The sequence below is a fragment of the Cyprinus carpio genome, chromosome B4 (genome assembly GCF_018340385.1).
Source record: "Cyprinus carpio isolate SPL01 chromosome B4, ASM1834038v1, whole genome shotgun sequence".
NCBI lineage: Eukaryota > Metazoa > Chordata > Actinopteri > Cypriniformes > Cyprinidae > Cyprinus > Cyprinus carpio.
In genome coordinates, this window is record NC_056600.1 from 16996153 (window position 1) to 17014692 (window position 18540).

At 36.3% G+C, this 18540-nt stretch overlaps 2 protein-coding genes across 2 annotated transcripts in view; one reads left to right on the plus strand and one right to left on the minus strand.

Annotated features, from left to right (window-relative positions):
• Window positions 1-9539, minus strand: part of LOC109061655 (membrane-associated guanylate kinase, WW and PDZ domain-containing protein 2-like) — a 181042-nt gene extending 171503 nt beyond the window's left edge. Inside the window, 1 exon segment of the mRNA XM_042722226.1 lies at window positions 9081-9539. Coding sequence (XP_042578160.1) covers window positions 9081-9363 — 283 coding nt within the window. The 5' untranslated portion in view covers window positions 9364-9539.
• LOC109094050 (zona pellucida sperm-binding protein 4-like) lies at window positions 2851-4912 on the plus strand. The gene is made up of 8 exons (XM_042722224.1): window positions 2851-3201; window positions 3499-3686; window positions 3751-3848; window positions 3920-4077; window positions 4159-4351; window positions 4422-4569; window positions 4660-4732; window positions 4806-4912. Exons 1-8 carry the CDS (start codon window positions 2883-2885, stop codon window positions 4886-4888), a joined length of 1260 nt encoding a protein of 419 aa, XP_042578158.1. The 5' UTR covers window positions 2851-2882; the 3' UTR covers window positions 4889-4912.
• Window positions 9540-18540: the final 9001 nt, after the last annotated feature.

Here is an 18540-nt window from a genome sequence, read left to right on the forward strand (position 1 = left end):
ATCAAGTGTCAGTCCTAACCTATGGCAGAAAATCTTCTTGATTTGTTGGCCCACTCAGACACGCTCTTACTGGATTACCCTTTATTCACTCAAGATTCACTCTCACACAAATACTACGGCAGCCACAAACAAATTATAGGCAAATCCAATAAGCCACAGAGAAACCACCCAAAGCCCTCATACAATACAAAGTGACTTAAACAGGATATTTAGTTAAGACACATACTATTGGGTGATCCTGGTTGAGAGTAGATTGTTGTTAGAAAAGTGCCCCATTACAGGAGAAAATATAGAGGACTAAGAGTGTCAAAAAAAAAGGATTTTTAAAACTCATTAATTAAAATACATCATAAAAAACATGGTCACACTTTATTTTAAGGTCCAATTCGCGCCATTAACAAACCATTAACTATGACTCTTCCCCTCAATAAGATCCTAATTTGCTGCTTATTAATAAGTGGGTAGTTGTTAAGTTTAGGTATTGGGTAGGATTAGGGATGTAGAATATTTATAAGTATTAATAAACAGCAAATATATTGATATTATGCATGCGAATAAGCAACTAATTAATAGTGAGAATTGATCCGTATACTAAAGCATAAGGGTTCTGACAGTCTGTTTTGTCCTTGCTTGTTTGTTTGTCCTGTGTATCACCAAATGGCTTTGTCTTTATGTATATTGTCAAATGTATCACTTTCCTTTTTGGTCTGAACTGAACTACAAGAGTGAACACAACCTAAAGTGTTACCAAAAATGTATTCTAAATCAATCTTAAAATTTGCAAAGGCCCTATGATTTAGAAACAATGGTGATTGTAATCATTGACACCTATATTTTATTTTCTTCACTAAAATATTTTATTGGCTAGAAACAGAGTAAAACTTGTTTACAACACACCAGATAATTGGTATTATTAATTTATTATATAAAGAATTTGTACTTGACCAGCAAAATAGAAAAATATCCCAGAAATCTTTACGAAGTGGGAAAAACATGACCTGCTTATTAATAAAAATTGCTATAACCAAAAAAAAAAAAAAAAAAAAACTACCAATTTGTTGGTTACAAAACCTCAATGGAGACAACTGGACAACTACTTCAAATTTCCAGTGATTTTTAAAAAGCTGTCAACAGTTGGATATAAAAATGAAGTGAGAAAATGATAAATATATCATACTGCTCAATGGCACTGGCAACATTTATTCTTCATTAAAAGGGGCAATGCAATAGCCATCATTCAGGCAAATGAATAACAGAGCTCCTCAAGTGTGTTCTGCTCTGAAATGTCATATATAAAGGATCATCAGTATTAGAAATGGAACAGATCAAGGGTGCGTAAGAGAAAAAGTAAAAAAAAAAGGCTTACTGCATGCCGCTATAGTTAAAAAAACACAGCTGGCTCCCTTGAGTGAACCTCCCACTTGAACAAAAAGTGAAAGACTAAAAGATGGAGAAGAAGTGTTAAAGAGTAATGACTCTCCATTATCACAAACTCCGACCCCTCTCAGGGGCGTTGCACCATGCAGACTGACAATAACTAAAGTGCTGAGGGCGAAAGACAGTTTCAGATCACCAGAGGTCCAGTATTTCCTGACTTCTGCAGGATTTCTGGGTGACTGCATGCACATCATTACTACATGAGCGCCAGTATGCCATGCATTCATCTGGGAGACACAACCCGCATAAACATATGACAAGACAAGCATTCATGGGCAAGCTGCTATAGAGCTTGAGACTAAAAATGAGATCCATCAATACATTTTCACTCGTCTAGACGGGGTGGAACCCATTCCTGCCTTTCCTGAGGCTAGAGTCTGCTCAATTCCCACAGATATCTCACACATGCAGTTGGTCCTGTGCTTTCATAAACAAACACTGCAGTGAATCCAGTGCAAATAAACATAAATTAGATGCATTCGCACATACTCACCGGCACAATGGTATTGCTATGCGGTTACAAAGGTGTTCTAAATGTTGTTAGGTGCTTGAAAATCATCCTTTGGTAAATTATAATTCTAACATAAAAATCCTAATTATGATTAAATATGTCATAGTTTTGATATTTTATGCCATAATTATGACTTTTTATGTTATGATTAAATCAAATTTTATTTTTATAAGCATTTCTTTCCCACTTCAGACAAAGGTGATGGTGGCAAGTAAAATAATTCCTCATCTTGTTTAGGCAATTAGAGACAAAAAATAAATAAATAAAATAAAAATTCTCGGTGGAGCCTCTGACAAGAAACATATTACAATAAATAGTTCAATACATTTATGAGGTATATTATTTCCTCATGAGTGAAGGGCTAACCTGTACCCTGGTAAATAACATTTTGGGCTATACCGAAGGATTTGATATTGCAGCGTGTGCAGTATATTAAAAGCACTTATATTATAATATGAATGACTGTAATTTAATTATTTTAACATTTACTAATAGAGCAGCTATGGCTGGGACAGGATTCAAGTATCAAGTATCAATGTAATCATGAGTGTGTTAAACCAGCTTTCTTTACAACCAGTCTGAAAATACAGGCCTGTACATTCCAAGATGTGTTTCAAAGAAAAAAAAAAAAACAATACAAAATTGTCAAAACATCAACAATTAAATTCAGCTAATGAAAGATAAAACCAAGGCTGAATTCAATATGGCAGAAATAATACTAGTATGCTATTTTCAATTAAGTTCAAGTTGAAATGAAATGTATGAAACAGGGACAATTGAATCAATGAGAATCATCCAGTTGTGCTCCCATTTGTGCAAGTCTGGAGAACCATGACTGTTAATGAAGAGGGAGGGACTATCGTTAATCAGCTGAAATCAGTAGAGTACAAAAAGACCAACTGAGTGGCATTTCAATAGTAAGACTAAGTGTTGAATGATGGCTATAAGGTGGTGTTTGGTTCAAGTATTGGCACTGTGTGCTTTCTGTCATGCTGTTTCACAGTGGCGTAATTTGCCCCAGAACCCTCAAGTTCTGATGTATCAGCAAACTGACAAGCGGTTTCAACAGACTAATCAGCAGTTTCCTCAGAAGTTTCAGCTTCAGAAGCCAGTGGCACAGGCAGATCCCCTTGATAAATGTGCTGTAACGGATTCTGAGCAGATCCAATGTGGACAACCTGGTATCAGTGCTACTGAATGTGAAGCTATCAATTGCTGCTTTAATGGACAGCAGTGTTACTATGGGAAGGCAGGTAAGCATGTTGAGTTGGTGTTGTCTTATTTCACTAAGAAATAAAGATGCTTCATGATGCCACAATTTTAAATTATTTTTTTTTTTTGTCTAAATGGTTCGATAAAGAACCTTTAACATCTGAAGAACCTGTTTCACAAAAGCTTCTTTGTGGTGAAAGAAGGTTCTTCAGATCATAAGATAAGAGATGGTTCTTTAAATAACCTTTGACTGAATGGTTCTTTGTGGAAGCACCTTTATTTGAGAGCACTGTTAAACTGATCCTCAACACTAATCTGCTCTTGTGCCTTTGTTCCAGTGACTGTCCAGTGTATAAGAGATGGTCAGTTTGTGGTAGTGGTGGCTAGAGATGTTACACTGCCTCGACTGAGTCTGGATTCGATCCGTCTACTGGGTGGAAATGACCCACCTTGCAGTTCTGTGGGGTCCACACCTTCCTTTGCTATATACCAGTTCCCGGTGACCGCTTGTGGCACAAGCATGATGGTGAGTTGCTTTTTTTTTCTGCATGGCTTACCATCTACTGGATGCCAACAGTTTCTGTTTGCAGGAGGACAATGGTTATGTGGTGTATGAGAACCGAATGACCTCCTCGTATGAAGTGGGGATTGGACCATTTGGGTCTATCACAAGGGACAGCCATTTTGAGTGAGTGATCTATGACTTGGTGTAAGTGTTAAACTCTGACAAGTGGTCCAAGCTTGCTGTTTGTTGTCCAGGCTTCTCTTCCAGTGTAGATACTCTGGTACTTCTGTGGAAGCTCTTGTTGTGGAGGTCAACACTGTTCCTCCACCTCCACCAGTAGCTGCCCCTGGACCCCTCAGGGTGGAGCTTAGACTGGCAAATGGCCAATGTGTTACCAAAGGGTGTGCAGAAGGTAAGTGCTTGTCCTACGTGTTCCCGAAGTCTTAAGACTCCAGGTTGCTGCAGTTTCTGGTTAAACACCAGTGTTCCTCAGGGGATGAGGCCTACACGTCCTACTACAGTGATGCTGATTATCCTGTCACAAAAGTCCTGCGAGAACCAGTGTATGTTGAGGTGCGTATTTTGGGGAGGACCGACCCCAACCTTGTCCTGATATTGGGACATTGCTGGGCAACTTCAACCCCCAGCCCACTCAGTCTGCCCCAGTGGGACCTTCTGGTTGATGGGTGAGTGTAATGGCAATCTTTATCCAGTTAGTCCATGAGTCCTTTTTCTGAGGGTTGTGTTCCCTTTCAGATGCCCTTACCAGGATGATCGTTATCTGACAACGTTGGTGCCAGTGTCTGGATCATCTGGTCTTCAGTTCCCAACCCACTACAAACGCTTTATTGTGAAGATGTTCACATTTGTAGATCAGACATCGCTGGCTCCTCTGCAGGAAACTGTATGCATCCATCCTGCACCCCCCAAATATACTTAAATGCTTAATTGTACTCTAGGATACCATGACTTGATCCTCTTTCTTCCCTGTCAGATCTTTATCCACTGTAGTACAGCAGTGTGCCAACAGTCTTCTGGCTCCTGTCAGCAAAGCTGCACCAGGAAACGTGAGTTCTTGCTTTCTCTTGACTAGAGGAACTTAAAATTTAAGTGGCTTTCACACTAACATTTCCCTTACAGGCAGAGACACTGATGTCAAGACCATCTCTAATGAGCAGACGGTAGTTTCTAGTGGAGAAGTTATTCTGGTCATGCAAATCTAGTTTCAATAAACTTTGGGAAACAAAGATCACTTGTCTTGGTGTTTTGACTTCTCAGAGTACGATATTGCATGCCTGTTTCTTGTGCCACACTATTAAACCAAGGTTCCACTGTTTAAGCGTATGCATTAGTAACTTTCATGATTTAACTTGGGGCACCACATAAGGTATCAAAATAAGGATTATGACTAATGTCTGCTGGGTTAATGTTGCCTCCAGTCAGGTCAAACCCTACAAAGGCATGGAGAAGGCTGCTTACTGTCACAAGTAAACTTTTTCTGATAAAGCCTACCTAATGATACCAATGTGATTGTATTCAGCAAGATCTTCAGTTTAACTGATTGCAAGAACTCTAGCACCTCATCTTTCAATGTTTAACAAGTGTAATTCAAGCTTTGTTTAGAAAACGAATGCTGGCTGTAGAGTGTCTTTGAAAGCTTTTGCTAGTGAAACATTATTTACCAGAGCTTGTTACTGGTCCTTATGGCAAAAATGAGCTTCCGTATCAACTTAAATGGGTAGGTAAACCAAACGTTTAAAAACTGGCAGATTTCTAGTATACTGTAAATTTGGTGATTCACAAGACACTTGTTGCCACCTGATTTAAGACAGAGTACAGTAAGTGTAACCTTCAGAAAAGACCAGTAAATGAATCCGAACCTCTCTTTCTGAACAGATTTACTTTTGGTGAACAGGCTCAAAATAAAGTCATAAAAGAAAACATTCCCACCACTCTTCGAGTTCAGTCACTTAAAGTAACTGTACCCCTGTTCTCAAAAAGCCACACAATTCAAGCCATCATAGAAGTTAGCACAAAGGCAACAGGATGAGCCATTTCTTTTCACTCAGTCTGGTGAAATCTAAACCCATTCCAAACTGAAGTCCCTAGGTTTACAGATGCCACAACCGCACTTTTATGATGTCATGCTTTCCGGTTGCTGTGGTACAGTCTCCAACTCGAGGCTTTTTTTTTTCTATTTAAAATAAAGCTTTCTGGTTAGGGTTGTCAGCCCCTTTGAGGCAAGTACCAAATTTGCACTTGCTATCTGTGACGTCACATCCTGGTTATACCGACCCCTTGGCATGGTTTAATCAAGCATGTGGCCTACTGCTGGCCCTAAACGGTTTATGAAAGTGGCAGGTCAGGCAGTGGGTGGAGAGAGGAACATGAAACAGGAGAGAAAATGTCCAGAAGCGTTGTGCATTAACACATTAATTCAGCTGGCATGATTATAATTACATTATCTAATCTCAAATTAAATTTACAATTATAACTGGTTGCTGAGAGATGATCATTTGTCAACCTCATATAATCATCCTACCTCAAGGGGATGAATGAAACATAAATACAATAATGTGCTGTGCCATAATCATCATAATCATAAAATCATAATAAAAAAATAATAAAAACAACTACATTTAAAGGTCGGCTTGCAGCATTTCAAAGTAATGTAAAAACTGACTTTGCCAACCGGTCTCGCTGATATCTCAAAACCCAGACATCAAAAAGTTGGCCAGGTCATCCCAGGGGGGCTGTGTAAATGTGTATGTGTGTGTGTTTCCCAACCTGTTATTTCACAGATGAATGCTACAGACATCTCATCTTAGGGTACTTACCTAGACATCTGACCACACCGACCACAGTTTTGTGTCTGCCCTACTACTGTGTCCAATGAATATCAAGTAGGCCCCCGCTACAGCACTCGAAAAGAAAAATATTACATGAAACGCTTCGACAAAAATTTGAACTTTTTTAACTACCAGTATGGAAACACTGATACTATCTACAGCACACACACACACACACACACACACACATATATATATATATATTTATATTTATATTTATATTTATATTTATATTTATATTTATATATAGTCCAGCTGTGCTCTTTAGATATTATCCAGATTGGCCATTGAAAGACCCACATCTTTTGACCAATAAATAAGTGTCTGGATATCAAAACAGTAAAAGGCATAATTAAGAGATAAAAGCACTGGATTACAGGAGAGTTACTTCCCAATATCAGGCCAAAGGGTTTGGATATTTTTAAGGTTTTGTATAAAGTGTTGCTATCCAAATGATAGCACATCCTTGACCCTCTGTAAAGCTAAACAAGCATTGCTCTGCGGAGAGCAAAGCTATTGATCTCTTGATTTTGTTGGGCCTACAGAAAAATCCAAGGGTCATGGCAATGAAATAAGGTGGCAATGTCAAATGTGTCTTCTCTTTGAAATGAAGTGCCTCTGACTTCAATCTCAATGTTCAGCGATAATTCTCACAGGCCAAATTTGTAACAAACTATTTTGAAGATATCAAGAGCAGTGGCTTGCCACTAATGGGTCTGGTTTGATTGGGTCATGGACAATAGGGGGAAAGAAGCTAAATGCATCTAATAAAATACAAGCATATAATAATAATAATCATGCATTAGTGAGTTGGGTTGTTGAAAAATATGATTCATAATAATGAGGAGCTTTCTTATAATCACTTAGCACTTATATTTTTTATATATATTTTTTTTTCATAAAAAATATTTAGCATATGGTAATCTCATTGCACTGAGAAAATAATGAGAAACCTCATTATAAGTATTATTATTATTAGTTGTTGTTGTCATAAAATCAGAAATAATATATTTAAAAAAAATTAATTAGTAACAATGACTTGAAATCTCATAATGGGACACTTTCTCATAATAAGTTAATAATAATAAGGGGACCAGGAAAAAAAGTCAAATTTACCAAATTCTACATTATTAATATTCATTCTACTTTCTATACAATAGGAAAGCTTCTTATTATTATAAAACATTAACTTCATTATTATGAGAACATTTATTTTTATTATGAGATGTTAAGTATTATAAGATTTTTTTCTGAATATAATGAGATGCTCATGATTATGGGACATTGATCATTATTATAAGAAAAAAATCTAAATATAATGAGATGCTAAGTCACAATTATAAAGTCTTCCATAGTCCACAGAAAATTTCAAGGGAAGAAAAAAAAAACATTGCTAGAGTTTCATTCTAATTTCTAGAATACTCTAGATGGAAAGCATGAGATTAGACTTGCTTATTTTATAGTATTTTTGTTGTTACTGTTAAAGACTAGTGCTTTTTTTTAACAGTAAGATGTGCAATACTTTCAGCTAGAGGTCCCTTTCCTGTGATCATCATATTTGAGGGTTTCATGGGATCAAATAGTTCTAAACCCCCTTCTCTAGAAGATTTTTTACTGATGGGAGGTTTTATAAAAGCAGCATGTCAAAGGAAAGGAATGCCCCACTCACATCCTAAACCAGTAATCTTAAAGAAGCTAAACTGCTTACAATTATGGGTCTGTAACTAAACAGAAAGGACAAGCCACTGTGTTGAACTAAACTGGCATCATTCATGACAGTGTGATTGTGAGGTTCAGATACAGGCCTATTGGGAAAATAGTAATGTCATGATGTATCTCAGAACCGTGGCACACCCGCAAAGACCGGATCGCAGTCTGATAACACAAACTAAACGGAAGGATAACGGAAAGATAACCCTTCAGTGTCAACAAAGCAGCTCAATTTAGGTAAATGTAGCAAGAAGTTTACAAACACTAAATAGTATATGGCATGCAGCGCATTGACGTTATAAACGTGAAGATGACGTAACATCACCACCAGGACGCGCTACTGTGGCGATGGCCACGCCCCCCTTTCTAGAATCACACCAGCTCCGCTTCTACAGCAACAAACCAGCAACTTTCCCACGCGAGTCTGAGCAGTTGTGAAACTCGAACAACGCCACTTCTTTCTTCTTATGTTACATTTGGATGCAATGTGATACATAACATATGCAAAAGTTCGCGCTCACGTGCAAATACGTACACAAACAGGTGTAACAACAGTAACCATAATTTCTGCCATAATCGCATTATTTATTACAATAAAAGTGTGATAACGTGTTGAAAAATGAGAAAAACTTAAACTAGCGCTTGTTTGCTTCATAGTTGTATATCTAACAACATTTAAATAAATAAATAAAGTCAGAATGTTTCTGGAAGCTTTATTAACTTTCATGTAAATGCTTTTTACAGTAGCAATAACAACTGTATACAGTAAGTAACGTTATGCCATTTTGTTGAAAACCGGTCAAATTTGGGCACTTTAGATGAACTTACATTTAGACTAAATGAATGTAAAACTAACCTTGCTTGACACACTTGAGACGGACAGGGTCTCTGCAGTGTCTGACCACAGCCCACACATCCCTGATGGTCAGTCCGGCCACTGGGGTATCATTGACCTCCAGAAGTAGCTCGTCCTGGTGCAGTTTGCCCCTGGCCGGCTTCACCTCTCCAATAACGGGGAACTGTCCATTCTCCGCGCCTCCCTGCAGCTCGAACCCAAGATCACCACTGAGACCCCTGGATAACACGACCTCGTGGACTCTGTTAGTCCAGTGACTTTTCTTCTTCAGGCTTTTGGACATGTTTGGAGTTGTTAATGTGGCAGGAGAGCAGCCATGAAAGCGCGTAATCCGTTCAGTCGGCTCAGTAAAGTTGCACGATCAGTGTCTGTGGATGGTAAGAGTCTCCATATCAGCAGCAGATCCACGGCAGCCTCTTTAAAACTGCTACACTCACTGTAACAGTGATGTCCGATTCGCGCAGGAGCCGTTCTTTTGAACTGGTTCTTTGTTTATGATTCTTCTGAACCAATTCGCAAGCGTTTGTGAATCACTCGGCTGTAAGGTGAACTATGGAAGTGTAAATACCGTGAAAAAATTGACACCAGTAAAGTAAACAAATGTGGTAAATCTTAAATTAAAGAATCATTAAAGAAGAGTTTCATTAAACACGTTTTTTTCACTACAAAAATAGATAGGCTAAACAAAATGCTGCGCGAAGACACATTTAAATGATGACTAAAATTCGGTAAATATTTTTAAGACGGTCCATTGATACTTTCTACACTTTAAAAATGCCACAACAGGACGTTTGCGAACTTATAGACAACAAATCAAGTGAATCAAATGAGCCGAAGATAAAAGAATCGTCTCCACGAATCGATTCGCTTACATGATTCGGACATCCTAAACGCTGCACTGTAAGCGAGTCCAAAGTGCTCGGGAAACCGAGCCGGATGTGATGTGAGAAGGAGGAGAGAAGAGACGCTTCCCGCTGGAGAAGAGAAAAAGAAAGTAACGGAACTTTCAGCCCGGGGCGATTTTTCCATAATAAACGACTGCTGTGCCGCCTCCTGGAGAAAATGCAAAATGGAACTCAGTTTGGGATAAAGTTTTATTTTATTTTTTTTTGCTTCTGCAGCTGTAGTGCTGTAGGCAAATGATCGCAGTTTTAAACACAGGGACTGTAGACAACACTTTTTAAATTAACCTGCAAGTATTTCACAAACACATTGGAAATGTTAATAGGCCTGTCTATGAACATATATGAATCACAGTTCCATTAAATTTCTGTAATTTTTATAGCGTTATTTTTATATATTTCTATTATTTTAATAGCATACAATTGATATTTAGGATCATTTTAAACTGTCATAAAAAATAATAACTTTTTTTATTTTTATTCAGAATTTGATCATGTAATCAAACACATGTAATAACCAGATGAATATTCTGTTTTCACTGACTCTCATACTTTTTGTGGAGCACAAAATAATAAGAATGTTTTGCACAAAATTTAGAATCATTTTGAAAAATGGTTAATCCTACATAAGTTGTATATACCACTACTACTACTACGACTATTATTTTTATTATTTAAAAAAATAAAATAAAAAAAACTTTTCTGTAGCTGCTTATAAGATATCTGTATTGGCTGAACTCTCTTCTTCAGTCATTATTTATGCCATTGTGTGATTCGAGTCTTTGTTTTATCTCATCACTCAACTTCTCTAAACCTTGAAGAAATGGAAAAAAAAAGTCTTGATACACTTTATAATTCATTTTTCCTTCAGTGATTGTGTCTAAACCCTGAGGCAGGGTCCACCATGTTTGACAGTTGAGATGAGGTTTGGAGTTGGTATGCAGTACCCTTTCTCCTCTAAACAAAATGTTCTCAACTGTCCACAGAACATTTTCCTGGAAATGGAACAACCAGGTAACACTGAGACATGTCTCAATCATTTTTTAGACAGCAGTAGCTTCCTTAATCCTCTCCTGTTGTCCACATGAACAACGTTTTTAGAGTTTTCTGGAGGTCTTTTGCTGTAATAGCTTTCTTCTCACTTCTTCTAGGATTTCCTGGTGTGTTGATCCATGAAAAGACAGTGCTTTTCTAACCTGTATTTAGCTATGTGTTTTTAAGCTTTTGGGAGTGAGGCATGGATCACACTATTTAAACTCTCTTGAGAATAAATGTATCAGTAACCAGGCTTTGTGTGCTTATATTTAAAGTGCAGGGCATCTGTTCAAACCACACTTTCATTCTCATCTTCTTAATTGACTCCAATTAGCTTTTTGAGAATTCATAAGTTGAGTTTCACTTACATTTTCCCACCTGTCCTGTCAATGATCACTTAATGTCTTTAATAGAATTATGACATTGTAACTTGAAAATCTGATCAGCTTTATGAGTAATCACTACATAAATGCAGATATTTTCAAAGGGTTCACAAACATATTCTTGCCACCTTATACATATGCATATATATGCATACCCATATCATGGCAGTACAGCTATTTTAATTTTGCGCAGTGATGTTTTTATTATTGGAGCACCAGGTTTTCAAGTAGATTAGTTACAGAGCAACACAACATCATTTTATGATCAAACGAGGTTGAAACCAAGCCAAATGAGTTTTTAGTAATTATTTGTTTTGCTATAATCCATCATCACACAAAACTTGCTTTCAAGTCGGCACTTTGTCTTCCAAGACAGTTCCCCTGAGTCGCTTTAGAAATATTATTATGAGGCATTTAACTCCATACTGAGAAAACTCCCTATTATCTGTTAAACAGCCAAGCCTGCTTATTTCACTGATATCTGCAATACTCTATTTTCCATTCCCAGACTGTATTTGATTAGATAACAGAATTCCTGCTGTAAATGAACTGTGGGTGAATGCTAGTGTATACTGCATGCAGGCTTAATGACTTTCTTAATTCTGAAAGGAATACATTTGATGATGCTTAGATAAGTGAAGTTTAGAGGAAATAGCAATGGCCAGTGCTGTAACCTTTGCTCCCTGAGACAGAGGAGCAGCTCTCTGCATTCCACAGATGGGAGTATCGAGCGCTGAGTGAGAGTGGGAGACAAACAGACAGTGAGCAGGAGAGGGCGAGAAAGAGGAGGGTGTTTTGACAAGACAAGAAGAATTGTTTGGCAGGAGGTTTTAAACAAGTTTAGGAATTCCCTGAGCATGGCAAAAGAGTTGGTGTTGTTAAATGGATGTCATGTCCACATAAAAGATGAATAAGCAATTGAACCTATCACACGAGTAAGCTGATATTCACATAGAATGCATTTTAAAAGTTTTTAAATTCCTTGTTGTGATCAATTTTTTTATGATTATTTTTCTTCCTTTTATGTAAAGCACTTTGAATTACCATTGTGAAAGAAATGTGCTATATAAATACTCCAAATAATGTTGAATAATCATTTTTATATCAATAAATCCCGAGCGATGTCAGTAAATATGCTAATAGATTTGAACTATACTTAGTATGAAATAAATGTATTTTAAATATATTGTTTTTTTTACTAGGGGTGGAATGCAAAAATGCATTCGGACTAGCATCATTACGAGTGTGCCATTGCTTTTGAAAATTGAATAAAAAATAAGTTCATGTTAAATATGAATTTACATTTCAGACTTACAGTTCAAAATTCAAAACATGATCAGCCCTTGTATGTCTACAAGCAACACACAGAAGTTGTGTTTGTTTCTTCAATAAATCAGTGCGAACAAATTGGTCGAGTGACTTATTCAATGACTCACCAATGATACATTTGTTGCACCTACTGGTGTTCACACTACACTTTTTTTATTTCATTGACTTCCATTCATACGCATCTGAGAGACTAAAAGGGAACACAAACTGAAATACTGATACTGTGAAATAAAAGAATACAAAAATTAAATATGCAATGTTGCAGTAAAGTAGATTGCATATTCTTACCTTGTGGATGTATAATATATATATTTTTAAATGATTTTAAAAAAAGATGCTGCATAATGTGACTATTATGACTGTTGTGGTGCTAGTGTGACTGTGGCTTCAGTGTTTGAGATTGACAGCTGCATTCAACCGCTGTAATGGATCAAATACAGTCTGAATAAACAAGCAACCAAAGTCAAGCCTATAAATCATATGTTACCATAAGGACAACAAGCCACATGATTTGAGGTATGATTTATGCTCATAGCACAAACAATGTGTCCTGAAGTTTAATACTCAGGGTTAGGGGTTTGTTCCAATTCCTAAACCCAAGTATGAGCAGTATGCAGTTCTGTTAGGTCAGAGCTTTGTTTTGTACATGTACTCTCCATCTTCTATAAACAGACTGTTGGAGCTTGTTCCAAATCTGGTTCATGTTCACACCCACACTCACACACTTTCGTCCAAGAGAAAAGTGCTCCCCAAATCGAGACGCTCCATGCCTGCTGGTACATCAGAGAGCAGGTGGCCTTCCTAAACAGGACAATCGAGTCAGAGATCCAAAAGCTGGAGGAAGCAATCTCTCGATCCCACAATGCACTCCACCAGATGGGAGCACATTGGTCCTGACAGTGATGTCACTTTGGGGACTGCAACATATTGCTAGGCAACATGATCTAATGATTATGACCAATTTAAAGCCATCCAGGAATGAAGAGACAGAGTCTGATGGTTTTAACGGGAGCAGAAAGGGATGTAGATAGGAGCTGTTAATGGCTGTTGTGTGTCATTTGGGACGGCAATATTCAGAGTAGACTAATACAAGAATCTCAGTTGGTTTCTGCAGTTGGTTGAGTCTGTATGAATTTATTAGTGGTGTTTGCTAAGGCAAACATATTATTATTACTTGTAGGGTTAGGGATTTTAATAAAACCTTAAAGGGATACTCCACCCAAAAATGAAGTGACCATGTCGTTACAAACCCGTAAAAGCTCTGATCATCTTCGGAACACAATTTAAGATATTTTGGATGAAAACCAGGAGGCTTGTGACTGTCCCATAGACTGCCAAGTAACTAACATTGTCAAGGTCCATAAAAGGTATGAAGGTCATTGTCAGAATACTCCATCTGCTATCAGACGTGCAATCTGGGTTATATAAAAGTGATGGGAACACTTTTTGTAAGTGAAGAAAACAAAAAATAATGACTTTATTCAACAATTCCTTTGTCAACAGTCTCCTCTGTGTCTCTCCATATCACCGTATGCTGCGTATGCTCTTCTGTATCATCCGCGCCACAAGGATGAGCTGTTTCTACGAGTATTTTCTTTGATTTGAAAGAAAACAGCGCCTCTTGTGGTGCGGATGATACAGAAGAGCTTACGCAGCATACGGTGATATGGATATTGGAACGACGCGGAGGTAAGTGATTAATGACCAAATTTTTGTTTTGGGGTGGAGTATCCCTTTAACCATATGTGTTAAACTTAACTCGTAACTCACTAAACCTACCAAAGCAATGCCTTACCACAAATAAGCACCACTGACATTCATTTATAAAAAAAATAAAAAATAAATGAAACGCTGAAAAACAAAATGTGTTAAGTAAATAAATGTGTTAAGTGTATGTATCCATATATTTGAATTAGAAGGACAAAACCTGCAGAAATTGATTTACAAATGCTTATATGTGACCCTGGACCACAAAACCAGTCGTAAGTAGCACAGGTATATTTGTAGCTATAGCCAACAATACATTGTATGGATCAAAATTATTGATTTTTCTTTTATGCTGTTGTGAATATACTATTCACAATGTAGTGTTTATTGTGCATCTTAAATAACTGAATGAGGTTCGTTCTTTGATTTGAGTAAAAGCTAAGCCTCCATCAATCTGTTGTTGGGAGATCACTTGAGGTTTCCCAAACAGACTGCTGCGAGAGGTCAGGATGGCACTCTTCAAATCAGAACAATGACATATATCTTTATTAGCTGAGGGATTTGTCTCTTAGATTTACAACATTATAAAATGCAAATAATAAAAAATGCTATTCTGAGGTTCACACATTTGGGCCATTTTTGTAGTTAGGTTGCTGCATGTGGACAGACCTCAAGGGAGTGTTTTCCTGCCAAAATATCAGTTGCATGATAAGTTACCTTCAAAACTCTTTTAACTGCTTTCAAATTCTAAGCTTTTAAGAGAGTCACTCCCCTCCTCTCTTCCTGTAATGCACTCTATTTGAGTCCAAGGCTGGAGTGTCAGTAGGAAAAACGGAGTAAGTTACTTGCATGCATCCATCATGAACATGACAGCTGCGACATGATGGACTCCAGTCTAAATCACCTGTGACTGAGCATACTGTATGTGTCAGACTTCATGAGGATATTGAAACAGAGCCACCGTCCTGCTGTCACTGGGTTTTACAAGAGTTAAAACTCGTTAGGGATCTGATTGGGGGATAGTGGAGGCAGTCATTTCATAATTTTATATTAAAATGATTGCAGTTGGGTTTACCCAATAATAAATCAGATATTTTATCCCAATTTTAAAATTCTATATTTACACAACCTCATGTCATTCCAAATCGAAAAAATTTTTTTTTTTTAAAAATAAACAAAAACAAAACCCTAATGACTTAAATGTCATGTGGTATAACAATGGAACCAAGTATAAAAAAATATAAATGAATAAAGTAAAAAATATTTTCCTTATGCTTTGAATGAATGTGTGTTCTTAATCAATCAAAATATTTTTCAAAATTTTTCAAAAATATTTTAAAGTTAAAAAGCATTTATTTATTTATTTATTTGCATACTTACCCACTTGCTTACAAATATCATAAGTTATTAATTTATATATATCATTACAGTCTTGTGGCGTCACACCACAAGATTATTATATATATTTTTTTCAAATAGAAACACGCAGACAGGAAGTTTAAAAATTATACTTATTTAGTTATTTTCATGGATTTCATTTTTTTTTTTTAATGAGGCTTTTTTCTTCATTATGACATCAAGACAGTTGCACCACCCTGAAATCTTTGACTTTATGCCCTGCTAAAATATCTAAATGAATTCAAATCAGAAATTGAAAACATCCTGGCTCTTTTCCTAACATTGAAACTACATGTGGACAAGCACTGTCAAGCAAAAATGGTCTTTTGAAGCTTATTGTAAAGAAGAAGCTGACATTTATTTAATGTTATTGATGAAAATCTTGCCATTCATGATAACTCTTGAATCTTATTTACCCTTGTACATACTGCTCCAGGTACTGACAAATTGCACGGGGTCTGAGGGAAAGATTTTTATTAAATAATGACAAATTTTGGACTGTAACTCATAAATTTATCATAAGTAAAAGACTTCAGAAGACATGCAATATATGAAGACATGCACCAGTTTATGCAGCTTTCTTAGTACATTTATGGTACTCTTTCATTCTTAAATGGAATAGTAAATGGTGGCAGAGTTTATTTTTATCTGAACTATTATTTTAACAAGACAACTTTAAATTTAATACACAAGTGCGACTTCTTAAAAGCACACTCCAATCAAAAATCACCTATCAATATGTGTAATATATAGTGCAGTAGGAATCAACGACATGGAACGACATGGGGGTAAGTGATTAATGACTAAATTTTCATTTTGGGGTGGAGTATCCCTTTAATGCAAGACTAGGGGAAAAAAACAACATGTGCCATTTCCATGAAGCACTTCTAAACCTATCATTGTCCTGTAATGCTCTGTATAGATGTTAACATGGTACTTAATGCTCCGAATTCTCAGAATCTTTCTTGCTTTTACATGAAATGAACCCATAATATCACACACTCTTTGGACTGAGAGTGTTATGTAACCCTCCCACTTCAGATGTCGGCCTCCATTCTTTATGTAATGAAGCAGGCTGCAAAAGGCACAGCTAAAACACTTTAAAGCGTACTGACAGATATACAGTTTAAGATGTCAACTGGCTCTATTTTGCAGCATTCAGATGCTGACCAAGCCTTGTCAGGTGCAATTTATTCAAAAGCAACTGGACTTCCAGGTGTTGGATATGTTTCTTCACTCATCTTCACTCATATGTGTGGATCTATCAGGCATTTAATGGGAAAACCACCTGGATTGAAACTATATCTTCTGTTGTTTGAAACTATATCTATGTGTCTTTCTAGAAAATAATATCAAATTATAATTAAATAATTGATTGAAACTATCTAGAAAATAAAAACTTAATATATACATACAATATATTTTTTTTTTTTTTATTTGTTTGTGTGTAAACAAATATCAAAATATTCACAAATAAACACAAATTTGTTGATCATAAAACCTTCTTTGTTTAGTACTTTGGCAAAACTCAATAAAATTATTCTCTAAAATCATAGAATAAAAATAAAACATAACAAATGTTTTATTATAATAAATTACAACATAGATCAAAGTCAATACTTTTTCTAAAATTACATTACAGATTTACTTTTTACAACAAGGGAAGGTTAGTTAAGATTCTAAAATGTCATATGGCTTAACCCCACAAAATACTTAATAATAATTAAATATTTTGGCTTGTATTAATATTACCTTGATAATTAATACATTTTACCTTGAAAAATATATTTAAAACTGCATGGATTTAAAAATTATGATTAATATTTGTACACTCACACGTTGATAATATGTATTTTTTTATTGATGGTTACACCACATGACATTTACAGTCATTCAGTTTAAACTGTTGTTGAAAAGTGCAATGAAAGTTTTTCAAAACCATAAAAAGTACATTTCTAAGACACTGTCATACTTTTTTATTTAAGAATGTTCTTTTTACTTATCTTCCTATCATTTTATTTATTTAAGGACATACCTATTGGTCATTGACCCAATTAGCCTAGTCAGCCATGGTTTGGCAGTTAGCATAGCACATCTAATCCATTACAGATGTTGAACAGCTCAAAAAAAAAAAAAAAAGGTACTTTGCATTCAAAGAGGAACAACATTGTCAAAATATAATAAAGGCAGATGGAGCATAACCATGTACAAAAATTACAGTCCAGGGTTGGCTAGTCAAAAATAAACCTGGAACTCTTTAAACAGTTGACATGTACAAATTAGCCTGTCAGTTTTGCCATTTGAAGTCACAAATATGTTGTGAAAGCCTGTCAACAACTTGACACAGGGTTATCGATAACTTGTTAGAGCATGTTTTAGGGTTGATTTTATCTATTCACGCTGTAATCATAGCCATTTTCTTTCTGTTTGACACCTACATGCCATGTGAGCCTCATACAATTTGATAAATATTTTTCCTGGCCAATGAAATTAAATTATTTCACATGACCCAGATACTAAATCATGTTTGTTTCTCTGTCCTGCCTTGAGCTCAGGGTTTTAAGCACAGAGGATGGAACCAAACTCAACAGTGCCACCAACTGCTCAACTTGGGCGAAGAAGAAGCTAATATGAAGGTTTCATATAAATGTGTGCAAGACTGACTAATCCCAGTCAACTTCAGAGGCGGATATGGGATATTTCTGT

What these genes read in the sequence shown, in the direction of transcription:
- LOC109094050 (XM_042722224.1), top strand. Translation starts at nt 2,883, where the DNA reads ATGATGGCTATAAGGTGGTGTTTGGTTCAAGTATTGGCACTGTGTGCT. An exon ending in GTGTTACTATGGGAAGGCAG is followed by an intron (nt 3,202 to 3,498) that starts GTAAGCATGTTG and finishes CCTTTGTTCCAG; the next exon opens with TGACTGTCCAGTGTATAAGA. An exon ending in CTTGTGGCACAAGCATGATG is followed by an intron (nt 3,687 to 3,750) that starts GTGAGTTGCTTT and finishes TTCTGTTTGCAG; the next exon opens with GAGGACAATGGTTATGTGGT.